Source organism: Prinia subflava, chromosome 12 (assembly GCF_021018805.1).
Source record: "Prinia subflava isolate CZ2003 ecotype Zambia chromosome 12, Cam_Psub_1.2, whole genome shotgun sequence".
In the NCBI taxonomy this organism is placed as follows: Eukaryota; Metazoa; Chordata; class Aves; order Passeriformes; family Cisticolidae; genus Prinia; species Prinia subflava.
The window spans coordinates 20,160,839-20,188,557 of record NC_086258.1 but is presented as its reverse complement, the minus strand read 5'-3'; the positions used below and the strand labels follow the sequence as shown (position 1 = coordinate 20,188,557).

Below are 27,719 nucleotides of genomic sequence, written 5' to 3'. Positions count from 1 at the left end.
CTGGGTGGGTCATGTCTGACAGCCCACAGTAGGTCTTGGTGCAGTACAAGATGCTGAGGAGCCAACTCCTGCTCCTCCCAGTGCCAACAGCCCCATTACCAGCTGCCCAGGCCGAATCCAGCCCCTTTCCAGCTGGCCTTAAGGGCCACTAGTGCATTTTGCAGACAGAAGAGCAGTCTCTGGGCTCTGCCCCACACCAGCATCATCACACTGCACACCCACAGGGTTTTGTCCATGCGTGTGAGGTGGAGATGTTCTCAGAACAGGCATCATATTGTATCTCTAACACTTTGAGCACCTGTGCACTACTATATACATGTTCCCTAGTGCAAAACAGCCCCCAGGAGTGCAATTACACAGCCCTGGGAACACGCCGGGGGCAGGACCTGCTGTCACCCTGCGACAGCCAGGGCTCACCTGAAATATTGCAATCCAGGCATAGCCAATGTTATCGAAGTTGATGGCTCCTTTGAAGGGGTTGTGCTCCCCAGCAGAGCAGTTGGTGTAGTACTGGTTCCAGTTCACGCAGGACGTGTTGGTGGTGTCGTTGTAGGAGTAATAGTCCAGGGTGCACTCCAGGCCCTCCTCCCTGCGTGTGGGGATGCTCCGGCAGTAGCGCATCCCGTTCTCCCGGGGCTGTGAGCAGATGAAGGGGTTCTCATCCTCGTTCTCCGTCTGGTAGTACCGCTCCAGGTCCACCGTGTAGGGGCTGCAAGAGGCCAGACAGGGCTGGGGTTTGCACACCGAGCACAGGCAGCCTGGCAAGGAGACAGCTGCAGTAGCACAGCCTGATACCTGCTTTTGTGGATCTTAAAGCTATTTTTTGGGAAGAAGGAATCCCTCTGAACTTACTGCAGCCCCACAGGGTGAGCTGATGTCCTTGACTGCGCTTTGAGAAACTGAGGCAGTGCACTCGGCCCCTTGGCAATCCCTCTGATGGCGTTATGGGAAGTTACTCCCTCTGGAAGCACTCTGGCTTTGATGTTAGGAGACTAAGAGAAGGATTCAGCATGACAGGGCTGCTCTGAAATGTCTTTGCTGCAGTAAGATTGAAATCAGTCAGTTTAAGCTCCTGTATGTCCTGTTCTTCTGGAGATGATGAGAATTGTTTAGGGAGGCTCTACGTACAAGGACCTCCCAAGATTCCTAAAAATCAGAGACAGGGCCTTCATCTGCATTTCACCATGTCAATTCAGCCCACAGATAAGCTCTAAATTCCCTCTGAGGGTGGCCTTGCCACAGCAAACCAGGCAAAAATACTCTTCAGGGAGATGAAACAACCCATGGCCAGTCAGAAACTGGCTCCTTGCTCTGCACACACTATCTCCTTAATGCTGCCAGGACTCCCACTAAAGCTTGCGAAGATATTTTTAAGCCTAGTTCAGCCTGGTTAATTCCTGCAGAATTGCCTGTAATACCCTTCAAAGCCTATCTAAACCCCTGGAATTCTGGCTCAATTAAACAGCACCCAAACCTGCGGCTCTATTGGATTTACTCGGTGGTGAAGCCACCCCCTGCTCTGCTGACATTTGCTTAACAGGGACATGTCCTGGTAATGACACCTCCAGCCACCCTGCGAGGGCATCACCTACCAGAGGGGTGGGAGTTGATTGGGAGGTGGGTGGGAGAGGTTGGCAGGTGCCCTGTGCCAGCCTGGCCACAGCAGCAGCAGCAGCATGGTCCTGCTGTGTACAGGAAAGAGGCTTTGGGCTTGTAGGGTTCCTCCATCCAGGTGTGAATCCAGCCAGATCCACCCTGGTGAACCAGCAATCCCCTGAAAGGTGATGGGCCTGGCAGAATGTGGCAGAGCCATCAAGGGTTTGCAGCCATCTGCCTTTCTCCAAGCATCTCAAGGGATGGAGGTGGTGGGAAAAAGCAGGTAGGTAGAACAGGCATGGAAACCCTGGAAGAGGCTGACAGCTGCCAGGTATTTCAACTACCATCCAAACAGTGCTACATCACAAAACTGATCACAACAGTTCTTTTGGCCTTAAAATTCAGGGATCTGTGAAAATTAACACTTTGGGATAGGGACTATCTCTTGCTCTGAGGCTGAAAATATCCAGCATCAAAAATGCACATTAGTTCCATGAGCTTTTCCTGGGCTTTAGGTGGGACTACAAAAGTTGTGGCAATAAACACCACCAGCCATTGGAGGGGATTCAGACCTGGACACCTCCACATAGAAAAGGTCAGATATTAATGATATGCTGAATTTAGAAAACCTGAATTCCCATTCTCAGGGGGGTTTTCTGGGAGGCTTTTAGCAATCAGAGAGGTTCCCAAGTGGCAGCTGAGAGTTAAGGACAGCCTGCAAATGCAAATGACAAATGGTTCCAGCTCTCTCTGTCCCCATTGTGTGTGCCCAAGCAGGAGTGGTGGTGGCATTTAGGAGCAAGAAGCATTTACAGGAGAGGAGCTCCAGGAGGGACAGCCTCCCTCAGGCTGGGCACACACTGCTGCTGCCCACACAGACTCACATGCTGAAGTTCTCGGGGAGGAAGCAGCGGTTCCTGAGCAAACCTGCCCACAGCTGGACCCCCACGATGCCGAAGATGAAGAAGACGAAGAAGCAGAGGAGGAGGACGTTCCCCAGCATGGGCAGCGTGTCCAGCAGCAGCGTCACCAGGATGCGCATGCCTGGGGCAAAGGGAAAAGCTCACACTGAGTTTTCTTGTTCCAGCCACGTCCTCCCGACCTTTTCCTTTCCACTGATACTTTTCCACCTATGTTTTCTTCTGTTCTTTTCCTTCTATCCTCATCACCCACATGTGGCTTGTGAACAGTCACAGCTTGCCACCCCCTTTGGCTTCCCCCCAGAGCCCCTGGAACTCTCCCCTTTATTAATGCCTTCCTCCTGGACACCAGACCTACCTTCCCTGCTCCTCAAGTCCTCCTCTCGAAGTTTTCTAGCAATTATGCTTCCTTTCTTCCCTCAGATTAAATTCTGATCCCCTCCTTTGCTCAATCATATTTCTTTCTCCACTCAGCATATTTCAAAATTCCCTTGCCTCCCTATTTCTCCTCATCTACCCTAAATGCCCTCTCTTCCTTAAAATACAGGACTCTCTCTGGCAGTTAATTCTCACAAGTTCAGGAACAGCCAGTTCTGTAACAAAGACAAATTGATGGTGACTTCAACTTGACATTTACACACAAAAATTGATTTCATCTGACATCTGTGTAATATTCTGCTCATCTCTCCCTCTCCTTCTTTCCCCATGTTCTGCATTCTCTCACTTGCTTGTATTGACTTTTATCTAAAGAAAGCTTTACTGTTGCACCCTTTACTCTGATACTTCAGGAAGACTCTTTTCTCCTGATGCTGTCACCTCCCCTCTCAGGGTTTTTCTTCTACTCCTTTACTGGGGAGTAACCACCTTGCATCAACTCCTAATTAACTAAAATTACTTTCTGTGGTTATTGCATTGATCATCATACAAAGATCATTTTTTATTTTTCCCACCTTGCATTTCTATCTCACTGTAACTACATTGCAGAGAAGACAAGATAAATTACCCAGGATTTCAAACCACATTAAGTGAATTACATCTCCAGTTAGACAGTGGTGGATAAATTCAGCTGTCCACCAGTCCAGCAGTGGGGATAAAAAAAAAACAACATTGCAAACAGGATTCTGAAGCTTTTGTAATGATTGAAACATCAGCAGCAAAGCCAGATTAAGTTCAAGAGTCAGGAGCAGGAAAATAAATAAATCCCAGGCACTTCCAGCATCAGCAGAGAGCTGATGCTGATTAGTTCTCATCAAGGCATTGGGCCAGTTCAGAGAGGGGAGTGCAGACTTGGTTTTAATTTGGCTAAAACAGTACTGGATTTGATGACCAGGGCTGCAGGACCAGGAAGAGGAGGCTTGTGGTGCAGCTGTAGTTACACTTAAATACCTGATCCACACAGCATCTGAGAGGGGCAGTGCTCAGTGTCTGTCATGGAGCACTGGGACTTGCCCAGCATGGGGCAGTGGGAGGGTCCCCAGTGCCACCTGGGGCTGGCAATGCCATCCTCTGCTGCCTAAAGCAGGGTGAGAGCCTTGTCCATCACCTGATACACCAGGGCTGAAGAGACCCTGCCCAGCCCAGCCAGGTCTGCTCTGGAGATGCTGCTGGGGGTTTGGGCTGTGTGGAGCAGCTCTGGGGCCCTCAGCACCTTCCAGGGGGATATCTCCAGCCACAACCAGACCTCCTCACCCCAATTTCTCCAGGAAGGGATGGGGTAACCCAGGGAGGGTGAGAGCAGCATGGCTCAGACCCCCCTGCCTGTACTGCCTGGCAAAGGCTGTTGACTCAGTCAATCCCTATCCCCTGCAGCCCTTTACAGCCTCCTCACACCCTCTTCAGATGAGCAAGGAAGGTGTCTGGAGACAGTCCTGGATCATTTATTGACTCATCTCTGGTGTCAAAAGGAACACAGACAGTGGTGGTAGGACCCAGCACCGCCGGGCTTGGGCAGATGTTTGAGCTGTGATGTCAGCTCAAAGCACCTGGGTTTGCCCTTCCATCTTTGGGGCCTGGATGGGGCCTGGCACACCCAGAGCTGTTCCCAGAGGGGAGGAGCAGGGCTGTGACTTACTGGGGACCCTGTTGATGGCCCTGAGCGGCCGCAGGACCCGCACGGTGCGCACGGCCGAGAAGCTGACGTTCTGCAGGTCCAGGGAGTACTCCAGCATCCTGGGGAGGACAGAGCACAGTCACGGATCCAGGGAGAAATGTTGGGTTATCACACAGCACAAAGCAAACATCAAATGCCAACCGCTCACAGAGGGACTTGTTACTGCATCTCTCCCATCAGGAAAGTTTGCCAGAAGAATTAATTAAGGCTTGTTTGCATGTCAGGGTAAAGTCAATGAGGGGGAATGTGATACACCAGCTCATGCAGACACAGATCTCTCTCTCTTCTGCTTTGGTACTGTTCTTGCACAGGGCCAGGCAGGAGCTTCTGAAAGTCCCTGCACACTCCAGAGAGGAAATTTCCAGGCATTGCCCTGTTTTTATCAATTTTTACCGATACTGTAATGAATCTGAGTTTGTTGTGCTGAGATCACCACAGTCCTGAAAGGAAGAACATCCCCTGGTGCAGACCCCTCTGTGGGCCACAGGAGAGGAGCAGCACAGGACACTGAGCTCTGCTCCTCTGCCCAGCAGAGACCCTTGGCAGGTAGGACCAAAACTGGCGACACTTGCAGATAAAAATTGGGGCCAGTGTGGGCCTGGGAACCTCCCAGTGTTCCCACTGTCTGACAGGGTTATTTCCCAGCTCAGGACATAGAGGAGCAACATTGACAGGACTGAAGATGCACCTGGATGGCTGCAAGTCCCTGGGGTGCCCCAGCACCTCTTACTCTTCTCATGGCACCATTGCTCAAGCACAACAGAGTCATCACTCACAACACCTCCAGGACTTTGTTCTCTGGCTGCAGCAAGATCCAAGAGCTCTGTCCCAAATATTCTTGAAGAGGCAGAGCCAGGCAAAGGTAAGGAAGACAAGCCTGAGGCTCCCTGAACAGTCAGGCTCTCACTGCCACAGGCAACCACAGCATATTAATCTCTTCCAAAAATTACCAAGTTCCACCTCCAAACAAGCTGGGTGGTTCCCTCCCTCTGACCCTGATGGCTGGAAGCCTAACTTCCAGCCTGAATTTATTCAGGACAAGCTCATATCCATTTGTTCTTACAGCAGCACTGTCTTGAAAGTAGCTTCTCTAGCTGTTATTTGTCCCTGATGTTTACCCACCCATGTATTTACAGACGACAAAGCACATCTCCTCTCAGCCTTTATTTTACAAAGTCAAACAAATCAAGTTCTCCCAGCCCCATCTCACAGACAGGCTCTCTGCTTCTTCCTCCATGCTTGCCCCAGTCTGAATCAATCCCATCTGATCAGGCATCAGGTTTCTGGAGGAGGTTTTGGTCACTCCTTGCATCAGTGCTGTCCCTTTCCTCCCTGCTGGAAATCCCACAGGATCCATCAGTGCTGGGCTGGGTTTGCCATGGCTGCAGCACACTGGAGCCTTCTCTTCTTGCTGTGATCAGCCAAACCCACTGTCCTCCCTCCTGGCCTCCAACCCAGGGTGGAGAAGGTTCCCCTTCCAGCCCCCAGATAATCAACTCCGTGTTCACTGCAGTGAGGCTTTACCTGAGAGGCTCTAATGAGAATACTGATGATAATCAAACCATATCTAAGATCAAAATAACCTCAGCATATTCCTCGCTGCTTAGCTGACCCTCACAGCAGTAGGACAGTCCCAGGAGATGGAGGTTGGACAGGCACAAATGGATAATATGAATTTGTTCTCAGCTGCTGACCAGAAAGGAGGGCAGTGTGTTCACAAAATCCCACCCGACCTGGGGGTAGAAAACCAGCCCCTCCCTCAGTGCACAGGGCTCCCTGCACTGGGCAGGCTTTGGCTAAGGTGAGGAGAGGGGCAGTGCTTTCCCTGGCTTTCATTGCATCAAGTTTCACTCACCGTTCAAAACAATTTCTGTGTGGTTGGCAATATTCAGGTAAAAAAGCCTATATCAAACATACAGCTTTTCTTTCATCCATTATTAAAACAGAGGCTGCCAGCAAAATTCAGAGCAGCATGTGGTTACATGCACCAAGACAAACCATTTTCTGATTAATGACAGCTCCAGATGCACTTCCAGAAATGTGAGTGCTTGTAAGCTGCAAAGGACGTGCTGTAAAATGCATTTTGATTTAACTTATTAAAGAACAATTATAATACCAAATTTAAAGGAACAAGCTAAACAACAACCCAGAGGCTTGAGCAAACACTTGAACACCAAGACCAAGGGCAAGAAGGTGATCTCCTGTCTCTGTGCTGGACACTGCTGCCAGAACTGGTGTTACAGCAGTGCCAAGCTCAGCCCCAGACAGACCACAGGGTCCACACCTTGCTGGTAACCCACAGCTCAAGTGCCTTGAGAGAACTGTTTAAATGTGTTTAAAGAAAGACTGGATGTGGCACTGGTGCCATGGTTTAGTTGAGGTGTTAGGGCATGGGTTGGACTGGATGATCTTGGAGGTCTCCTCCAACCTGGTCATTCTGTGACTCTGTGATTCTGTGATTCTGTGAACTCAGTATCAGAGAAAAAAATGTCAGTAAAGCTCAGTCACTAAAGAGCAAGTCCAGTGAGAACACCACCAGTCCTCAGCTCTAAGGTCACTTCCCAAGGCAAGGGGAAGCACAGGAAGAATCAATCCACATCCTTGGCAAGGGAAGATGCTCAGGGAGAGCAAATGTCAGCGTGTCACCAGCTGGTGAGGTGACAGGTACATTTACCAGCACATATAGCATTTATGCATTGGGAATCTGCAGTGTAAAAGGCTCCTGACGAAGCTTCAATTCAAATGTCATCTCTGCTCGGAGGGGAAGGCACGATGCCTGTCAGCGCCGCTGCCACCAGCCTGGTGCCCAGCCAAGTGAAAGGCTCAGAGAGAAACTCAGCATTAAATAGGACGGATTCACAGCTCGTCAGGGTGATCAGCAGCCCCCGATCACTGGAGTTATTCAGAAGGAAAGCGGAAATATTTAGGACTTTCTAAGAATAAAAGTGGAGCATCTGCAAAGCCAGACGTACAGCGGGCTGCTGGTGGGAGGCAGAGAGGGAGCTGATGCAAACCTTTGGCAAATGCTTCTCCAAGCAGGAAAACTCCCTGAGCTCAGCTGACAGGCACCAGGGATGCCTCAGGATGGACCAGGCAGGTGAAACTCATTCCTATTCCACCTGGAAACAGTGAGCTGGAGCATGCTGGGCTTCCTCTCATGTAAAACCCAAGGCATGGGGAAGGATTGCCTGAGTGCAATACCAGGCAGCAACTCTGAGGCAAAGGGCTTTCAGAAGAGATGCTCAGGGCATCACAGGAGGGGTCCAAGGGGCTCTGCTCACCCCGAGAGGCTCTGACAGAACACAGAAATTCCAGTGAAGTCCTTTCCACATAGAGCATTGGCTCTCAGCCCTGACTCTGCTCCCACTGCCGGGATCGCTGCTGCTCAGGGCGCCGAAGATGATGTGAGAACCCAGGAGAGTCACACAGAGAGTTTCTGCTGAGGGCACTTTCCAAGGAAAGCTTGAACTTGCCGTGTGCTGGGGATGCTGCTCAGCCAGGGGAGGTGGCCAGGGTCACAGGAGGAAGCGGTGGCAGAGCAGCAGTGGCTGCAGGCAGGGCCAGCCCCGAGAGCTGCACGCCCAGAGCCCTGCACTGCTGGGGAGGGATAGGCTGAGGTTCATCCAGCCTTAAAAAGCTTCCAAAACTGGGGATGCACGCACCCTTTATCTACAAAGCACAGCCATCAGCGGGTGATATTAAGCCATCGGTGCTTAGAAAAGACAAGGGGAAATTATTTAGGTGGCGTTGTATCTTCAGCAGGCTGGGATGAGCTCTCCCCCTCAGCTGCGCTCTGCTTTCACTCGGCGGCTGCGCTCGGAGCCTTGCGAGCCTCACCGCACTCGTGGGTGTTGCCTAATTTTAAAAATACTCATTTCAATCAAGCTGAACAGAAGAAAAAGAATAGCACACAAAGAGCATGAACCCTACAGCCTGCTGGATCTGGATGCACCGTGTGTCCCAGCCAGGACACTTGACTAATGAGGCTTTTGAAGCAGCAGCAAGTTCAGCTGCAGAACTGAAAGAAACTGAAGAATTACCTTTTTAAAAGTCCTAAAACTTAAAAAAAACCACCCTTCAGGCTTTTCACAGGTGGATTTGAGTCAGCTCAGCTGCGAGGGAGACTGCTGAGGGCTTTCTTTTACCCAGCAGGTTTCTGTGAGTCAGGGATGCAGCTTGTTCGGGATGCTCTGCTCCAAGGGCTGTGGGAAGGCAGCACAGAGCATCCACAGCCATGGATTTCATCTGTGCCCAGGCTTTGGCTGCCCTTTATCCACCCAAAAGTAACTTAAAACATTAAATTGCACAGCTCAGCCCCAGATATCGAATTCCTGGAGGTTCATGACGACGAGTATTGGCTTGATGTCGTTCTGGCACTTCTGCTCAGAGCACAAAGCACCTAATTTGGGATTAGTCAGGACACAGTGGGGCCACGGAGGAGGCTCCCAGTTTCCAGGACACTCATACTCATCCTGGAGAGCCCTGGAGGGGGCCAGGCTCCTGGGAGCAGCTTTGGTGCAGCTTTCCCTGCGGCCCAGAGGGGCTGTGGCAGTGGCAGTGGCTGCACATTGGGTAATCGCACGTGCAAATCTGCCTCTTGCACGGGCAATTACACCCCAGTGCTGGCTTGGGGTGCCCAGGCAGCACACAGGGCACTGCTGCCACCTCCTCACGGGGTGCACAGAGGCAGGGGGGTGAAAAAGCAACATCTATCTTGCCTCCCTGATAGTTTTGTGGATGAAGAGACTAATACAGGGGGGAGGAACAGCCTTTGCAGGGGGAGGCTGCAGCAGGGGCTCCTGTAGGCAGCCCCACACCAGCTCTTTCTTCCCTGTGTCTGAAGCAGGGAGCTGGAACAGCCCCTTGATCAGCCCTGTACAGCTCAGATGCCCCTCAGAGGAGCCCTGCCTGCCTGTGGAGCAGCCTGGCACTGTGGGGTGAGGGCCACGTGCTGGGAGCTTCACCCAGAGCACCCCGCAGGCATCCTGCTCTGCTGCTGCAGCCACGGGAGCACAGCTCCCTGCAGAGAACCATCCTGCCAATTTCTGAGCTAAAGAGCTTTCCAGACCCCATCCAGATTTAGTAGGAGTGGGGGATGTGGCATCCCTTTCTCTCCTGTCACCTATGAGCACAACAGGGTTTCCTGCAGCCTATTCCACCCCTGAAATTCAGCGCCCAAAACCACCAGGGAGAAAGACAACCTTAAGGTTATTTAGGAAGGCTTCAGTGGAGCTCAGTGTTTAATACAGCCTTCAACAGAGAGGGAAAAAATCATAACAAACATTAGAAATATTCAGGAAGCAAAGAGAGAAAGAAGTGGTGTCTGTTCATGAATTAAGTAGCCTGCCAACCACCTCCAGCTCCTTTCCAGTCGTAAGCAAAATATTCCAGAAGTGTTTAACTTCCCTACAAAGTCTTTGAAGAGGCTCGTTACCATTACAGTGAGCAAAGCACAAACAGGGCTCCTCAGTCTTGGCCAAACAACTGACTGAGCCTGGAGTAACCACAGAGCCACACGGCTCAGACAGGGGATGATGCACAGCCCTGCGTGGTGGGGAGCAGGACGTGGGCACAGGAAGGCAGAGAGGAACCCCACGAGCTCTTACAGCTCCAAATTATCCCCTGGTGTAAAGCTCTCTCACAGGAAAACAATAAACCATTAGGGATTTTTGTGGTTTGGGGGTTAGAGTTGTAGAATAAAATCATAAAATCTCCTGAGCTAGAAGGGAACCACAGAGATCAAAGCCTAGCTCCTGGCCCTGCCCAGGATAACTCCAAAATCACACCATGGGGCTTTTTGATGAGGATGGCTTAGAGCCCATTTCCATCCACATGGATGCAGGGGTTCATGGAAGTCCTTATCTGAGCAAAGGCAGAACAGGCTGTGCTCCTGCAAGCTGCTGGGCCTGCAGCACAGTGTGGGGCTGGCTGAGCTGAGCAGGAGGGAGATCTCAGTCTGTGGCCACCCTGAGCAGAGAAAGTGTTCCTGTGCCTTGCTGGGGTGGCTGCTGGGTCCTGCCGTGGCCAGGGAGACACCAAGTCAGGGCCCATCTCCATCCCACAGCTCTGCTCACCAGCCCAAGCCCCAGCCACCATTAGCCCGAAACCACTCTGCATATTTTGGGATGCAAGCAAGCCTCCATCCTCAGTACATCTGTGTCTTATGCTGGGAGAAGCCAAAATGACATCAAATCATCGTGAAAGGGCAAGAGCTGCTTGCAATGCCTGTTAACCTTCAAAGTGTTCTCTCGCAAGCAAACTCCCTAAATCCCCTCCTCTAAAAATAATGTGACATAATTATGCCATTCATCACTTGTTTTTCCCCTCCCCTTTTTCCCCACGCAACTCTGTAACCTCCAGCCAGAGCCGTGTTTCCCTCAGCAGAGTTTTGATAATGCAGCATTATTCTCATCTCCAGCAAGTCTCACTGTAATTACAGAGATGTGTTGCAGACATTACACACTCTACAATTAGCACTAATTGCATTACATTGTCACAAAGAAGTCGTTTACTCTCCATGAGTTCCTGAGATTGGTCTGGACAGTTTAACAGAGATGAGGAGCACTTAATGGCATCCCATGGAAGTGGCCAGCAGGAGCAAGGACAGCATCCAAAGGCTCTCCCAGACCTCCAGAAGGCAGAGCTGGGGCAAAAAGACTTCTCCACAATGGCCTAGAAAATTCTCAGAGAATAGGGAAGATGAAATGCTACAAGTTGTGACATTTGGGGGGGTGGAGGAGGCAGTGTGGGTTGAAGCCTGTTCTAAACTGGTGGTGGCTGGGAAGGATTTCTATGGATGCTGTGCCTGTGGGAGTGTACAGTGTACAGGATGAGATGTTTTCTCCACCTGATGCCCCACAGATACAGTTTGCTGCTTCTCCTCTCCTCTGACATCCCTTTCTGCAGCCCATGAGAAGGGAAGCGGCAGGGAAGGCAGGAGAGATGGAGATCAGGGTCCTGCTGGGTCCTGCTGGTTCACACTCTGCTGCTGCTTCCCTCCTACCATGTCTTGCACATAAAGGGCAGAGAAAAAATGTGAAGGCAGAAACAGAGTTGCTTCCTTGTGGTCACCAGGACCACAAGGAAACCTCAGTCTCCTCCCCTGGCATTTCACAGGGGAGGCTGGCTGGGGCCCTTCTGCGAGAGCTCCACATAAACATGCCACACTTTATCTGGTATCTAAGCAAACCCAGCTGGGTTTAGAGGATTGCCCTGGCACACACACTCCAGGGCCCCAGTTTGGCTCTGGCCTCTTTCCTGACACCTGCTCAGATGCAGGATTCCTCCAAGCAGGCTCTGCTGTGAGCACCATGGGCTGGGGGCTGGATGCTCACTGGGGCCGCTTACCCCACCTGGGAACCCAAGAGCTGCACCAAGGAATTTCCCTCTGTCTGCTTGGGATTTGACCCTGTAGCACCTTCATCCCTTATCCCTTACAGTGCTTTTTTACCCATATCTTACATCTGCTAAGGGCCTGAGTCCTTTACTGTTTTCTCTGCCGCAGCAGTGGTGCATCCCTGCAGCCCCCCTGGTGCTCAGCAGGCCCCCAGCACTGCAGCAACGCTCTGAGGAGGATGCAGCACTCCAGGATGGATGGGCTAGGCTTGGAGGAGAGCACAAGGGCACAAAAGGGAGCAGGGAAAGCCAGTGCTGGAGGAGGAGAGGCTCTGCTTTGTGTTTAAATCCAGTTTGATCCTTTGCCAGCTGAATTGGTTTTGACAGGGCCCAGATGGGAGCAGCTCATGCACATGAGGGAAAGAGCCATCACTCAGGGAGAGGCAAAGCCGACCTGGCAGAAGGCACGAGAGGGTCAGGCAGCAAAAAATGTCTCTGCATGGTGAGGATGGGGGAGCAGCTGCTGCACGGGGGATCTGTGCCACGATGAGGCTCTGCCCATGAAGGAATAACTCTCACACACCCAAACACCTGACCAGGTGCAGCAGGAATGCAGAAGTATCTTTGCTTAAGCAAAGAGAAGTGTGATGTTTTGGCATAGGAATGAGGATGGTCCCTGCTGCTGTCCCTGTAGAGTGAGGTCCTGTCATGGTGGGGTCCCCACAGAAGGACATCAGGGATAAGCCTGGCTCCAAAGGCTTTGCAAGATCAACAGGCAAAGGTAGGACCAGGCTGGGAGGGCAAGGTGGCAGCACCTTGGTACAGTGGAGTTTGGAACAGCCCAGCAGCCTGTGCTTCCCCAGATGGGATGTGTGGCCTGGCTTGGGTTGGGCCCTTCATCACAATTAATTCCAGTATAAGACATGACAAACGAGAAGAAATAAAGGTAGCTGAGCAAGCTCCAGCCCTTGGATGTGCTGCTGGTGTCTCCAACCCTACCAGCCCTGACTGGACCTGTGCTTCCCTCTTGTCCAGCATCCCCTCACTGCTGTCCCTAACACTGCCCCGACATTTCAGGAGCAAACCCTGAACCTTCCCCTAAACTGAGGAGCCAGAGGCTGCTGGGGCTGAAAGCAGGAGGCTGTGGCTTCCTGACACAGGGAGACAGGTTTATGGGGACAGTGAGAGCTCCTGGGTCTGATGCTCACTGCATCTTTTCACCTCTGCAACAATGAATTTTTCTAGCCAAGGATGCACTGGAGACCTGGCACCTCTGTTTTACTTCTCCCAGCTGACCAGCAGAGGCATGGGCCATGTCCCTGTGTGGCCAGCAATGGACTATAAAACTCATTAAGGTGTTGTCTCTGCTTGGGCCACACCAAATCCATGCCAGGCAAACAAGCTGGGAGGGGCCTCTGCCTCTTTCCAAGAAAATCCAGTAAATTTGATCTCTAGCTCTATCAAAAGAAGCAAAACCCCACTGTTTTCCCAAAAGTCCTGGGGCTCTTGGGGCAGGGAGGGAAGGCGAGGGCCAGCAAGAGATTTGTGTGTCAAAGAAACCCAGCTCACTGGCCAGTGGCCAAGGACTTTTCATGTGGATTTCCAGCCCCCACCAGGAGACTCTGGGATGCTGGAAAAGCCCTTAATTCAAACCAGGTGCCTCTGAAAGGAAAACATTCAGAAAGGCGAACTTGATCACTTTCCCTCAAGAAAAAAAGATATAATAATGAGGGCAATCGTGCACGTTTCAGATCCTTCCTGGCACAGCCCTCCATGCTCCCAGCTGCCCACTCCAGCCACGGAAACTGAAACCTCTGGTGGGGCTGGAGGGAGGAGAGCCAAGCCCAGTGCCCAGCAAAGGAGCCCCAGGGCATGGGCTGGTCAAAATCCACCACAAACAACTTTTGTCTCCCTGCCCTGCTGTGTCTGTGAGCTGAGCATCAGCTCTCCCTCGAGCTACTGACAACACCAGAGGGGCAGCAGCAGCTCAGGAGTGATCCCTGCTGGGGAGCTGCGATGGAAAACACCAACGGCACCGACACCAGCAGCCCCCAGCCTCCACTGCTGCCAACCAGCTGCTCCCCAAACCCAGGGCTTGCCAAGCAGAGCCACAAATAACAACAGACAGACTCAGCAAAGAGGGGACTGCCTCCCCAGACCTACCCTGCAATGACGATGAAGAAGTCCAGGCGGTTCCACGTGTCTCCCAGGTAGCATTTCTTCCCAAAAATCCCCAGCGCAATCATTTTGACGATCATTTCCACGGCAAAGAAGGCAAAGATGAAGTCATCAAAGCTCTGCAAAAGAAAGGAAGGGAGGAGGGATGCCCCTGCACACTTGCACCAAGGGAGAGAATTAGAAGCCTGAGTCCAGCAAGGTCTCCTCTTGCATCTCTAAAAGCTAAATCCCTGGGAAGAAGCTGCGGTGAAAGCAGCCTTGTGTCTTCCCCAGCCCAGATGGCCCAACAGCACCCACAGTGCCAGGATAATGGGACAAATACATTTTGGGCTTTGCTTTCACTGACCACTAGATGGTTGGCCTTCCCCAAGCACTCCAAGAAAGGCCTGGCTAGGCTGTGGCTGGCCCAGCCTGGCAGGGCTTTGCCTGACCGCGCTGTGTGTTCTCACCCGGGCACCAAACCCAGCATTTTCCAAGTGCTGACAGGACAGACAGAGCAGGCAGGACCTGCCATCCTGGGACACACCACCACCGTGGCTGCAGCCAGCTCAGCCTCTCCCTCTCCACATCACCCTGGGCTGCTGTGGGGCCGTACCTGGAGGATCCTGCAGCGCGGCGAGTCGCAGGCGATGTCCTCGCAGGGGTGGAACATGCCCAGCGTCACGCAGTTGAGCAGGATCACCAGCATGCTGACCCTCTCAAACCACCTGCACGCAGCTGTCAAGGAGGCAACACACCCAGAGGGGCACCCACGAGAGGCCACAACTGAATTGAAATGGTTTTCCTGGTCTTTAGGGCAAGGAGCAGAGCAGCTTCCCTGCGTTAGTGTCTTAGGTTGTAATATCAAACTAAAAATGTGTATTCTATTTGCCATCTGTTGAAACCAATTGGGGAGGTGTTTATCTCTTGTATAACCCATTCCTCATAACTCTGAGGTAGAGGGGGCAAGTGTCTTCTGTTAATGTGCCAGCTGTTAAAGCAAGGGGAGCAATGTTCTTTATCTCTTCTACAACCCATCCTCCCTCCAGGGGATATCTGCTGTTAATGAGCCATTGAGGCTCACCACATGACTGATAAAATTAAATCATTCCATTGTGAGATGCTCCACCCAGTGGGAGGAGCCAAGCATTCCTACCTGGGGTAAAACCTGAGATTCAGAACAGCAGAACATTTCCTCTTTCCACTGGATTCTTAGAGGAAGACTGGACTCATCTCACCACCACTACAGGATCATCTCTACTCCAACAGAACCACATCTGTCACTCCAGTAGGATTTATTTGGACCGCTCCCAACTCCCTGACCAACAGGGTGTCAGGTCATATTCCTGACTCCATTGGGGTTTTCTAGGACTTTTGTTTGTTTGCTGGCTTGTGGTTTTTTTGTATTACTGCATTTGCATTTTTAATATTCTTAGTAAAGAACTGTCATTCCTATTCCCATATTTTTTTGCCTGAAAGCTCCTAATTGCAAAATCGTAATAATTTGGAGGGAGGGGGTTTTATATTCTCCATTCCAAGGGAAACTCCAGTTTTCCCTGACAGATAGCTGTCTTTCCAAACCAGGACAGTTAGGCACTGTCTGGGTTGACATGTTTAGATATCGGCACGTGTTCTCCCCGTGCTGCCATCAGTGGCTACAGCTGATGTGAAAACCACTCTAAAATGGAAGCTGCATGGCAAGAGTGCTGAGTGCTGATGTGATGGATTAAAGCATTTAATTAAATGAGTGATATCAACTTTTAGGGAAAAAAAACCTAAAAAACCCACACCATTAACTTCCTCTCCTGGCTTTCTACAGAAAAGCACTTTAACAACATCACAATTTCTATTAGCCATGTCACACCTTATCCCAGGGGTGTTTCCCTGAAGCCACTGCTTGAACTTTCATTCCCAATCCAAATTAAAACCACCAAAACCATTAATGAACTGCCTAAAAGCCTTTAAGTGAGGACCAGCAGAGCCCATTCCCTACCCTGCCTCTTGCCTCTAGGAGCAATTTTTAAAGAGCTGAGCTGCTGGGACAGATGTTGGCTGCACTTTTGGGGCAGAATAAAGTGTGCTGCTGCAGCACATGCCCATGGGGATGATTCAAACCTGGCACCCAATTCCTGCATCCTTTTGGGGGCATTTCCAGGAGCACAGAGATGGGAAATCCAGGCTCAGGTTCAGTGTGGTGCTGGGGTTAACTTCCAGCCTAGCATGAAAAACACCCTCTCCACTGCCAGAACCCACAGGCAGCAGGGCCACACTCCTGCCTGAGTGCCAGCAGCAGCTTCTATGCTCCAGCAAAATAAGCATGGCCCCTGTCAGACAAGAGTTTTCAGTGCAACACAGCAGCGGGTGGTGTCGAGGAGCCCGTGCTGTAGCGTTATCTGCCTGGGGAAGGGGAAGGGGAAGGTGAGGATGAATCAGCAGGTGCCTCCCCACTGAGCACACGGGGCTGGGGCTGGCTCCTGCCACCCATCCTGGGCGAATTCCTGGAGAGCCACACGGGGCTGAGTCACGGCTGGGTTGTCGGCAATCTGGATCTGTTAATCGGGAGAAATGTTTACAGGATGTTGGGACAGACACTCCAACTGTCAGGGTGGGGCTCTGGGCTGGGATATTTAGCCTAAATATAGTCCTGTGGGGGCAGGCATGGAGGGCAGCCAGAAGAGGGGGCAGCTACTGAAGGGAATCCCCAGCCTGGGGGGCTGGGAAGATCCTCCAGCAGAACCAGCCGTGTCCAGGGCTCTGCCAGCAAGGAACTGCATAGTCCTTGGGAACATACAGAATTAAAAAACAACCAAATGGTGAGCCCAAAGGGGTGACAGAAGGAATGTCACCTGCATGTGCCGTGCAAGATATGCAGCAGGGAAGTGAGGAGGTCCCAGGACAGCCAGGTTGGCTGGGTCAAAACCTGTGGAGACAGATGGACACATCCCCAGACAGCCAGAGATCCATTCAAACTCTTCTGTGGCAGTGCACTAGAGCCCTCACTGGATGTGGATCTCCTCCACACACTCCATCCCAGCTGGGGGTGCTTCTGCCCCAGTGGACAGCTGCTGATGCTGGCTGGGGTCTGCAAACCCCTGGGCAAGCAAAGATGGGCACACAACCATGGTGGGCATCAGCTTGGAGCCCCTCTGATCTCATCTCCTCCCTGTCCAAGCCCTATTGCCCACACAGGACAGCAGAGCAGAGCCAAGCCCACCACAGCCCCGTGTCCAGCACAGATGGACGAGCAAGGGCTGGAGTGGAAGAGCACAGGATGGCACCAAAGACACCCCCCTGTCCTTCCTTGCAAGCCACAGTCTGCAAAGCCTCAGATGCCCCTCAGTACTTATTACACTGCTGGCACTGGTACCAGTGGCTACTGCAAGTGGAGAGTGCAGCCCCACAAGATGCCACAACCTGCCACACACAGGGCACCAGCTGTGGCCAGCAGGGAGGTCTGGGGACCAGCACCACATCTGTACCCCCACGAGGTCCCCATGGTGCAGCCAGCAGCCCCCACCTGCCCAAAGACATCTGCCCCAGGCCAGCACCTCCCATCTGGGCACAGCCATGGCCTCCCCCCCGCTGCTCACCCTGCCTATGGTACAGGTACCCCCATCCCATCCCATCCCATCCCATCCCATCCCATCCCATCCCATCCCATCCCATCCCATCCCATCCCATCCCATCCCATCCCATCCCATCCCATCCCATCCCATCCCATCCCATCCCATCCCATCCCATCCCATCCCATCCCATCCCATCCCATCCCATCCCATCCCTCCCCTCCCTCTCAGGGCTGCCCTCCCCACATCCCAACTTGTCCTGGAGGAACAAACACCTGCAGGCACACAAACAACCTGGAGAGGGAGGGGGACCCAGGCAGCAGGAGGGGTGTTTATTTGCTGACAGCAGAGGGTTTTTTGCCCCAAATTTAACTGCAGACCACCTATCAGCACACTGCTCCCTGCAGCACACACATTTCAGTCCAATATAACACTTCACCCTGATGAAATATTCCAGGGACAGGCACCCCAGCAGTGCCGAGGGCAGTATGTTAATGTGCAGCTGATAGATCAGAAGGCTAGGGGGGTGTTATTTTTTTTTTTTTTTCCCTCTTTTTTTTTTTCTAGCTGAATGAAAATTCAAGCTCTTTCTTCTGCTAATGGGATTTTCAGAGGCACACAAAGTGCTGCTGGCTATGGCTTTGTACCGACCCTCCTTTGAGCTGAGAGGCTGACAAAGGGAAACTCTTCAATTAGCAAAAGCACAAGGTGCATTTTTGAATGCCTCTCACTGCTGCAGTGCAGGCAGGGAAGGGGCAAAGGGGCTCTGGGGAAGCACCAGAGACAGTGTTGGTGCCTGCCAGCAGTTCAGACGAGGAGAATACTTGAAAGGAGGGGCACAGGTGGCACTGCCACCACCCCAAGGCCCTCACTGCATCAGATAAATATTTGCTGGGAGCAGAGCTGGCCTGTAGGGTCCTGCCTCCTCCTCACACCAAGTAGAGCTGATATTTAAAAGAAAAAGGATTAATAATGGTGCTCATGCCCACACAGCAGGTGATCACCCCCTCCACCCCAGCCCGTGGGTGTCAGAAAGTCACCACTTTTAAGGATCACCTGCTCATCCCAGCGTATGCTTAAAAATCCACATTTTTACCATCAGCGTACTCAAGGCAGGCAGCCAAAATTCTCACAGATTCTTTTCAACTAAAAAAATCCCCGTTTCTGCCACACAGAAATTCACAGTAACACTTCCGTAGTAACGTGACTCTTAAAATTCACAAGATAGAGAGAACAAAAGCAAAAAAAGAAGGAAAATATCCAGAAGTCATTCACTTGTTACAAAAGGAGCCCTTTCACAGAGTCCTTAGCCCCTTCTCACCTCCTGCCTGCACTCCACAGCACCTGACCTTTTGTAATTAAGAGGCAAGAGACCCAGATTCAATTAGCCAGCGCTGCCCAGCCTAATACAATTAAAAGAGAAAGATATTGCATTATGCTTGCTATGATTTGGTTGCAGAAGTTTGGATCAAATTCACCAGTGAGTGAATTAAATTGGGATCACCCCTGATGGCAGCAGTAAGCGGGTGAGGTGCTCTGTGCAGCTGCACCCCGGGCTCTCTCTGAGGAGCTGGGGCACTTGCACTGCTCCTGGTGGGTTCTTTGGCTGGGGGGAGGAGGGCAGGCACCTCTGTGCCCCGGAGATGGGGGTCCCTTTCCCTGGGGGAGTGCCACTCACCGAGCCCAGTACGGAGGGCAGCGTTTGGTGACGCTCTCCAGGGACACACACTCTTCTATAGGATCAATATTTATTTCTTCCCTTAATTGCCATTCCCAGGTAGCTCCCACCATTCCTCCTCTCCTCCTTGCAGGCATCCCTCTCTCCCTCCCTGAGCCCTCCTTCCATGGGAAGCAGCAGCTCCATGGCTGGGACAGCCCTGGACACAGCACCAGGGGCTGCAGCTTTGCACCACACAATGAAACAGGAGTGCATAAAACCCCCTGCATCCAGACAGGAGACCCTGAGCTCTCTCTGCTGCCTGTTTTTTAGGGCAAGGAGTTGTCATTTGCACCCTGGGATCATATCCAGGACCAAGTTCCCCATCAGCACCCACAGCCGTCGCTTCTCTGCCAGGAGAAGCCCTCACTCACTGGGACAGTGGCTGGGATTTGACAAATGTGTGGAAAGCGCTGGCAAGGCCTGGAAATTTTCGTGCAAATGTGATGTGAAAATTGGGTTGAAATGACAGCCTTCCCCTGCAGTGTCACCAAGTCCCACCAGCTTAGGAGTGACACCGGGATAAGCTGCAGACGTTAATGAGAGTGGAGTTTTAGGCTTCATTCAGATGATCAATTCCAGAAATAGCCCCTTTGACAGGAGCATAATGGCACTTCCAGGGCCTGGCCTTTGGGGGGTGGGAGAAGGCAGGGACTAAAATCCTAAAACATTAATTTAGGCCATTTGCAAAGGAAGTTAAAAGTCCTCAGAATTAATCTGCCTCACAGATGGAAATAATAACCCCTTCCCAACTTTGCCTTTGACTGCACCAAGCCAACAGGAAAAGGCTCTTCATGTTACGCCCAGTTAAAGGTTATAGGATTCCCATCACAGTCCTGGACATTTAATTTGATTTTTTTTGTTGTTCCTACCACATTCTTTCGAAAGCAAGACTGGCCTCGGTATTTTCCTTTTAGTATTTGCAGGAAGCATTTCCACCTCGGTGGATGCAGCAATGCCAGAGGTGCCCTCTAAGTGTCCCTACCCAGTGACTCCACTGCCCTCACTGCAGCCAGGCACTGGCAGAGATCTGCCCCCATCTGTAACACGCTCCCTACCCTACAGCTCTGCCCTCCCAGATGCTTTTCCAGGCCTGCTCCCACCTGTCCCTCCGAGGATCACAAGCCCAGGATGAAGCAGGGGAGATGCTGCAGGTTCCCAGCCCTCCCTGCAGCACCACAGCAGCAGCAATGCTTTCCCTGGCAGGATGGAAAAGCCACTGCAGGCATGGCAGCCCTGGCACACTGGTGGCACACGTGTGATGGAGCACTTGCCTCCTGCCCTGCAGTCCACAGGGATTTATTCCAGGCCAGTCCCATCACCAGGGCATTCCTGGAAAGCAAAGAGCTGAGAGGCTCCTCCAGTGGGGCTGCACAAAGGGGTTTAAAAATTCAAGCGCAGCTCAGAGAGCGTTTCCATTTCCACCACGTGCCCGTCTGCCCCATCCCGGGTCACTGCAGCTGGCAGGCTGAGGACACACTGCCAGGAGCTGGCATGACCCCACTGGGACTGGCACACACCCATCTGCAGGATCTGAGCCAGGAGAAAGCCAGGCAGGAGCATCCCTGCCTCATCACTGCTCTGCAGCTCTCCGAAGCCGCTCCCCTCCCGGTGCAGACAGACCCAGGAGGTTCTTTTAATTCATGCAGCTTCACAATTAAACCTGGAAACCAAAACAGGGCAATTATTCACGGCAGTGTTTTTGGAAATGTCATCCCTAATTCATTTTGGCTTGCAGATGTTCAAAGGGATGCACTGCTGGCTGCTTCCCTCTGCCGTGAAAGGCAGCGCTCTGCTCCCATCCTGGTGGCACCACGGAGTCCCCAGTGGCCCCGTAACACATAAAAAGGGACTGTAAAGCCCAAAAGGGAGGAAAAGGGGGATTTCAGGGAGCAGTCATCTTGTCATTCTTCTCCCAAAGGCTTAGAATCAGCACTGTCAGCTGCAGGCAGAGATGCTCTCCTCTGCCTGTGAGGTGCAGCCACCTCTGAAGGGAGAGGTAGGATTTGCTCAGCAGTGTGGAGGAGCCCTGTTCAGCCACCTAGGTGATGAGGCAAAGGATGATGCTGCATTTAGAGGGAATGAAGAGTAACAAAAAAGGTTGTTCAGTAAAAAAAAAAAACCAAAAAATTGAAACCCTGATGAGGTTCTTATTTGTCTTATGGTTTCAGTATTGTTTCCTGGTAACCTTTTAGATTTCTACTTTGAGGGCTTTTTTTTTCCAGCAACCAAAAGGGTTTAAAATCTTATTGCTTAAAGAGAGAGAGAAAAAAAAAAGAAGATAAAAAAATCCAGCGAGCTGAGTGACTTGCATAATCTCCAAACTTCAGGAGCTGGAGCTTTTTAGAAAAGCCCTACATATCACTTCCAATTAACTCCTGAGCTTGGAGGCTGCTGGCAACCCAACCCCGGGACCAGCATCTGCAAGGATGGGTGCCTTAATAAAATAAATATAATATCATGTAAAGTAATAAAATGTCAAGCAAGAGCACTTTAGGCTAAATTTATTTTGGCTTCTTATCCCAGTTCTTGCCTCCTCCTCACGCCTGTCTCAGCACCAAGAGCAGTGACCAAAAGAACAGCCCAAAGTGACCTGGGGCAAGGGGTCAGTGCATGGCCCCAGCCCTGGTCCAGCAGGGTGGGGCAGGTGGGAGCCCTGTGGAGTTCACAACCAAAGCTACGTGCTGGGACTCCAGCTCCCACTGCCCTGCATGTCCCAGAGAAGAGAGAGCAGAGGAGGAGAAGGTGAAGCATCACTCGCCCAAACTGAGCTCCGCAGAAGCTCCAGCTTCCCCCAAACTCCCTCTCCCAACAGTTTAAACCCTCAGCCAATATTTGGGTGGCTCAGGGACAGGCACTCCTCCCATTCACGCCAGCAGATAGGGGCTGCAGAGGTGGGGCACGTCCCCATCCCCTTTCCTGTCCCTCCCAGCTCAGCCTCTGCACCAGCCATCACCTCCTGTGAGCCAGGCTCACACATGGTAGGAACAAAGATGTTGTCATGAACAGTGAAATCCTTCCTAATGGCCAGCTCTTCCACAGGGAGACTGGGGCTACCAGTTAAAATACTCTCAATATGCCAAAGCCATTGCTGAGGCTCAATAACTTATTTAAGACCTTTTCCCTCACCACGCATTATAAAGTGCACAGTGGATGGACACTAAACCCCCAAATATATATATTTAAACTCACTCACTGTAAACATCCCTTAAGAGCAGCTGCCCCTAAAGCTCAGCAGTGCCAGTTGCTCTCCAGGACACATCCACAACACCCAAAATCCTCACAATGCACAGCCCAGGCACACTCCAGGAGGTAGGAAAACCCATGGAAATGCTGCAGAATGGGCAGGTGCACCTTGCCCTGCTGCTCACACAGAGTGGCACCTCGTGCACAGCTGCCACAGGCATCTCCTCCTCACTAAGGGACTCTGGATATTTGGGATACTGTGAAGTTTCTGCCATCCGTGATTTCTGCTTGCTGCTACAGTCAAGACAAAAACTGTTATGCAAGGCTGCCTAAACAAGTGGCAGTGAAATCTTTGTAACATCCTACACCGACACATAGTTGGGATATGTCACATATTTGTCTTATTTTGTTCTTTCTTTGTCCTTTTTTTAGTCTCCTTCTACTTTTTCCCCCTTGGAAGTATGCTGGTTCCCATGGAAACAGTGATGTTATGGGTATGGACAGAGCTCCAGTGACGTCCACAAGTTCAGTATAAAAGCAGATTTATGTAACAGTTGGTGAAATGAAGGAATTGAAGGGATGGCTCTGCATGGCCACACATGTGGCACCAGGGCTGCCAGGCCAAGGAGGTTGTGCTGGTCAGACAAGTTCACACTGCAGGGGGAAAGAATGACAGGACAGGGAGGAGGAGTTCCCAGGCTCATGGAAAGATAGATGAGGATAAGCAAGGTCCCAAGCATATATATCTTGATAAATTTTTCATCTATGTTTATTATTTATATTTTAATATTGATATATTCATTAAAGAGCATCTCTCACCCTCTGCTGCTGGAGCAGAGGGTGGGTGAGGCACAGGGGACTGACCCTGGGAACAGAAACTCTCCTGCCTGCACCACTGGGAGCTGCAGGAGCACAGCCTGGTCCTTGCTGCTGCCCCAGCCCCAGGATGGAGGCACTGGCTGGCAGTGCCTGGCTCCCTGGCCAGGGCAGGAGAACCCTTCTGAGCCAGACCTGCCTGAAGGGGGAAAGGCATCTTCGTCAGGAAGCTCCTGCAGGCTTCAAAGCCTGAGCAAATCAGGCACATTTCCTCTTTTTTGCAAACCTGTGATTTAAATCCCTTCCTAGGGCAGCGCACAGATGGAGGGGATGTCTCTCCTCCTCCTCCTCCTCTGCCATCATTCCCCAAGGAAGAAACCTGAACAGCTTCCAAAATGAGGCACTGCCATGCCCAGAGACACACCACCTTGAACCCCCGCAGAGGCTTGGCTGGCAGGCACCACACTGCACAGAGCCAAAACCTCCAAAAATCAATGTATTAATAAAGCCAGGGAAGTGACAGGCTGATTACAGTCCCACTGCATCCCAGGGACATGCTGGGGAGAACAAGCCTGTGCTAATTGTCCTGGCAGCTCCTCTGCTTCCCTTATGATCCCTGACAGGCTCACTCTCTGCTGCCACCAACACGGGGTTAACCCTCCTTGGCCAGGAGAGCTCTGTGCCCACACCTGCAGAGCCAAAATATTCCTTGTGGAGTTGAAGTGCTCCCTGTGAAGATCAGCACCCTGCCTGTCACAGGGGAAACAGGCTCTGCCTCCCTCCACAGACCTCTCCCCTGAGGCCCCTCTTCCCCCCAGCCACATCTCACTGGGGGGTGCAGCCCCCCCCAAAATCCCACATGAGCTCAAACCTAATCCCAGCCTATTAAATTTACACAAAGTAAGTGCATGAAAGATTCCTCCAGGGCAGGGAATGCCATGGGGGCAGTGCAGGAGATGGGATGTGTCTGCAGGATCACCACCACCTCTGCTGATTAATCCAGCTCATCCCTGATCACCCAGGCACGTGGATGGCAGGATGGCACCCAGTGAGGACCACAAAACCTGTGAACACGAGGAGAGACAGCAAGTACAGCTGGTCTGCATGTTTCCTGCAGCAATCCCAGCTGGATCTTGGGCAGAGGGAGAGGGAATTCCCTCTGCTGACTGAGGGCCAGGGGAAGCCTTGGAGGAAGAGCTCTTGGTGACCAAGCTAAACAAACAACCCCATTTACATCCCAGACTCATGGACTGGTTCCACCCTGCCCCAGCCTTCCACTCAGCCCATCCCCATTCACCCAGAGATTGGGCAAGGGATGTGCAGACTGTGAGAGACAGGGAAACCTTGGCATGGGGCAGGAGCCCGGGAGGGAACTCTCCTAGAGGGGCACAGCACCCCCCCGAACAGAGCACAGTCCTCACCAGCAGACCCCCATCAGCAAGAAGTCCCAAAAGGTAAATAGGAATGGGGACATTCCACAGCACCTTCCATCCACCCTCTCACCAAGCAGGGAAACGTGTCCATTGCACTGGGGCAAACACCTCCCAAGGCCCCTAGAGAGGCTCAGGCTCTGGGGTTTGTCCATTTGCACTGGGGGGAGGAAAAAGGGAGACAGGAGGAGAGGCAGAGTCCTGGCTGCAGTGGCTCCAAGGGGAGCCAAAAGCATCCAACTCTTGGCCACATCTGCTGCAGCTGTGCCCTTCGTGTCCCCAGCACAATGTTTTGATTGCAAAAGGGTACAAGCTCAAAGTCCCCGAGGAAACCTGGCCAAGCCTTACAAAAAGCTCAGAGGACAAATCCAAGGACAAACCCAGAATAATTTTAAACCTGTGCAACAAGCCAGGGCAGAAGGGCTGGGGAGGCCCCTTATCATCACCTCTGAAGGGTCCCAACGGCTCAAAGCAGAGTTGGGGGACACAGACCCTGTGTCCCCACACCTCCTCTTTTCCCCTTCACTGCTGCCCTGACCTGGGGGGTCCCCAAGAGCTTCTGGGGGCAATGCCTGACCTGCTGTGACTGGAAGGGTGGCTGGGGGAGAGCCTCTGAGGAAACCCTGAGAGCTATGCCTGGCCAGGGGACACCCAACCCTTCCCACTTACAGGCTGGCATCAGCCAATGCTGGGTCCAAGTTTCTGTTCAGAGTGCTGCTGGAGAAATGCAGCTTTGGGGGGACTCAAACCACCTACCAATTATTGTATATGTTTTCTTACCCGGCTGCAAGTTGCAGGAAAAAGAATATTAAAGAAATTATGTTTACAAAGTCTGAACATGATGATGATTTTCCAAATGGCTTGCTAAAGCGTTTCATTTAGAAACTGAGCCAATGTTTCCGTTCTTAAAAAAAAAAATCAATGTAAAATACAATATTTTGTTGCAGGTTAAGTACTAATTAGACTGGAACCATCTTACACACTTTGGGTTTTGAAGTCTACGATCAATAAAAAGAAGAAAAATAGCAGTTTTTAGTGAAAGCAACACAGAGCTTTCACAGGGGGGAGGAGTGGCAAGGAGGGCACTCTGCAGGAGGGGAAGTGGAGGTCAAGGCTACCCCAGCTCCCAGTCCCTGCCTTTTCCCCAGCATGGAAGAGGCTGCAGCCAGGCTGTGGCTGCACTGGGGGATGCTGGTGCACCTGACTCAGTTTCTGAGGTGCCTACAAGGAACAATCATCTGTGGGAATGGAAAACTCCTGACACCACGTCAGAATCCCACAGTGACTGAAATCCATCCCAGGCTCCTGTGGAACAGGCAGGAGCAGGAGCTGCTCCCCCAGGGCTGAGCCACTGTGGGCAGGGGGAGCTGGAGCAGGGCAGGGGGCTCAGCAGGGTTGGGTGTTTGGCCCAATGAACCCTGCAGGCAAACCCATGGCAGGAACTCATGGATTGGCATCTGGCTGGCAGAGGAGAAGGAGAGAGGTGGTAGAGGAAGGAGGAAGCAGGAAAACAGGGTGGGGATGGTGCTCAGTGTGGGAGGCAGGCTGTGCTGGGGCAGTTGCATGGACACAGGGGATGCCACCCTAAAACATCTCCCAGTCTCACACACCCACACAGCTGCAGCCAGGGAAAACGGTAAGAGCAGCTCAAAAGCAGGATTCACCCCACATGCTGCAGCCAAACCTTGGCCTGCACTCAGGTGTGATGTCCAATACATGCCACACCCCACTGCCCAAAAAACAAAGGCAGACATGGAGGGAAGGTGTACAGCCCCAAGAACAGCAGGGGCTTCATTCAGGGCTTCATTAAATATCTCAAGTCAAGATGACAAAAAGCGGCTATTTTGTACAAGTTAAGGTACATCCCCAGAATCTGCTTGCAGGAATGGCACTGCCCCTGGTTTCCCCTCCCCAGGCAAGCACAGCAGCCAGAGAGGGGCACAGAGTCATCCACATCCTCTACTCCTGCAATGCCCTCCCAGCAGCCTGCTTGCTGCCAGTGGTAGCCCAAGTGAGATTCTGGTATTCCCAGGGGAAACAGCCCAGCCTGGCCTCCCCTCCAGGCAAGGAAAGCCAAGGGGGAGGGCAAGGCCTGGCTGGCAGCGGGGGCAGATCCCACCCTCCCAGCAGCCAAGACGCAGGCAGAGCTCCAGAGCCTCTCGGGGGTTTGGGGCATGGCACCAGTTTGATGCTTTCAGCTTCCTGACAGCGTGTTGATGTCTCCTTGCAAAGATGGGAAGTGGGAACAGACAGGGAGTGGGGTGAGCACAGGGCTGGCTGCCTGGAGTGGCAGGAAAGGGGACAAGATGGGACATGGCAGCAGGGATGCTCATCCCGCTCCCAGCGTTTGAAGATCCCTCCGGGTATCCCAAGGTGCTGCCACCACAGGGAGGGGGCTTTTCTTCCCAAGGATCAGGTGGACAAGCTTGCCAGGGTGCAGGGATATGCACCCATGTGGGGTGGCACCCACAGGACTGAGGGGTGCAGGACACTCTCAGGGAGAAGCATTCCAGCAGTGCCACCCCGCAGTGGCACTGGCAGGGATCTGTCCAGTGCCCTCCTGCTGGCACGGCTCAAGTGGGAATTTATTAAACACAAAATACCCTATTTAATTAGTGTCAGGCTTCAACAGCAGCTAACAATAGCCAGAAAGCTCCGTGAGAGGATGGCACATCATCTGTAATGCCTTGAAAGGGCTCTGGCAGCAGCCAGGGACCGGCCCTGACCCCCACAGCTCCACCTGTGCTGGCAGCACTGACAGTGTGGAGTCACAGTCAAACCTCTGCAAAGGGAGAGCAGGGACTGAGCCACTGCCACCTCCCAGAGCCTGTCACCTGTACCAAAACCTGGCATTTACAATGGATTTATTCCATTCATTCATTCATTCCT

General features: G+C 52.1%; 1 protein-coding gene across 3 annotated transcripts in view; it reads right to left on the bottom strand.

The window, feature by feature from the left end:
- The window catches only part of CACNA1G (calcium voltage-gated channel subunit alpha1 G), a 150,156-nt gene that overhangs the window by 89,149 nt on the left and 33,288 nt on the right, over positions 1–27,719 (bottom strand). For all 3 annotated transcript variants that reach the window (XM_063409049.1, XM_063409047.1, XM_063409048.1), the window contains exons 2-6: positions 14,735–14,846; positions 14,125–14,258; positions 4,588–4,685; positions 2,481–2,640; positions 418–709 (exon numbers count right to left, since the gene is read on the bottom strand). In XM_063409049.1, coding sequence (XP_063265119.1) covers positions 418–709; positions 2,481–2,640; positions 4,588–4,685; positions 14,125–14,258; positions 14,735–14,846 — 796 coding nt within the window. The remainder of the gene's footprint in view (positions 1–417; positions 710–2,480; positions 2,641–4,587; positions 4,686–14,124; positions 14,259–14,734; positions 14,847–27,719) is intronic.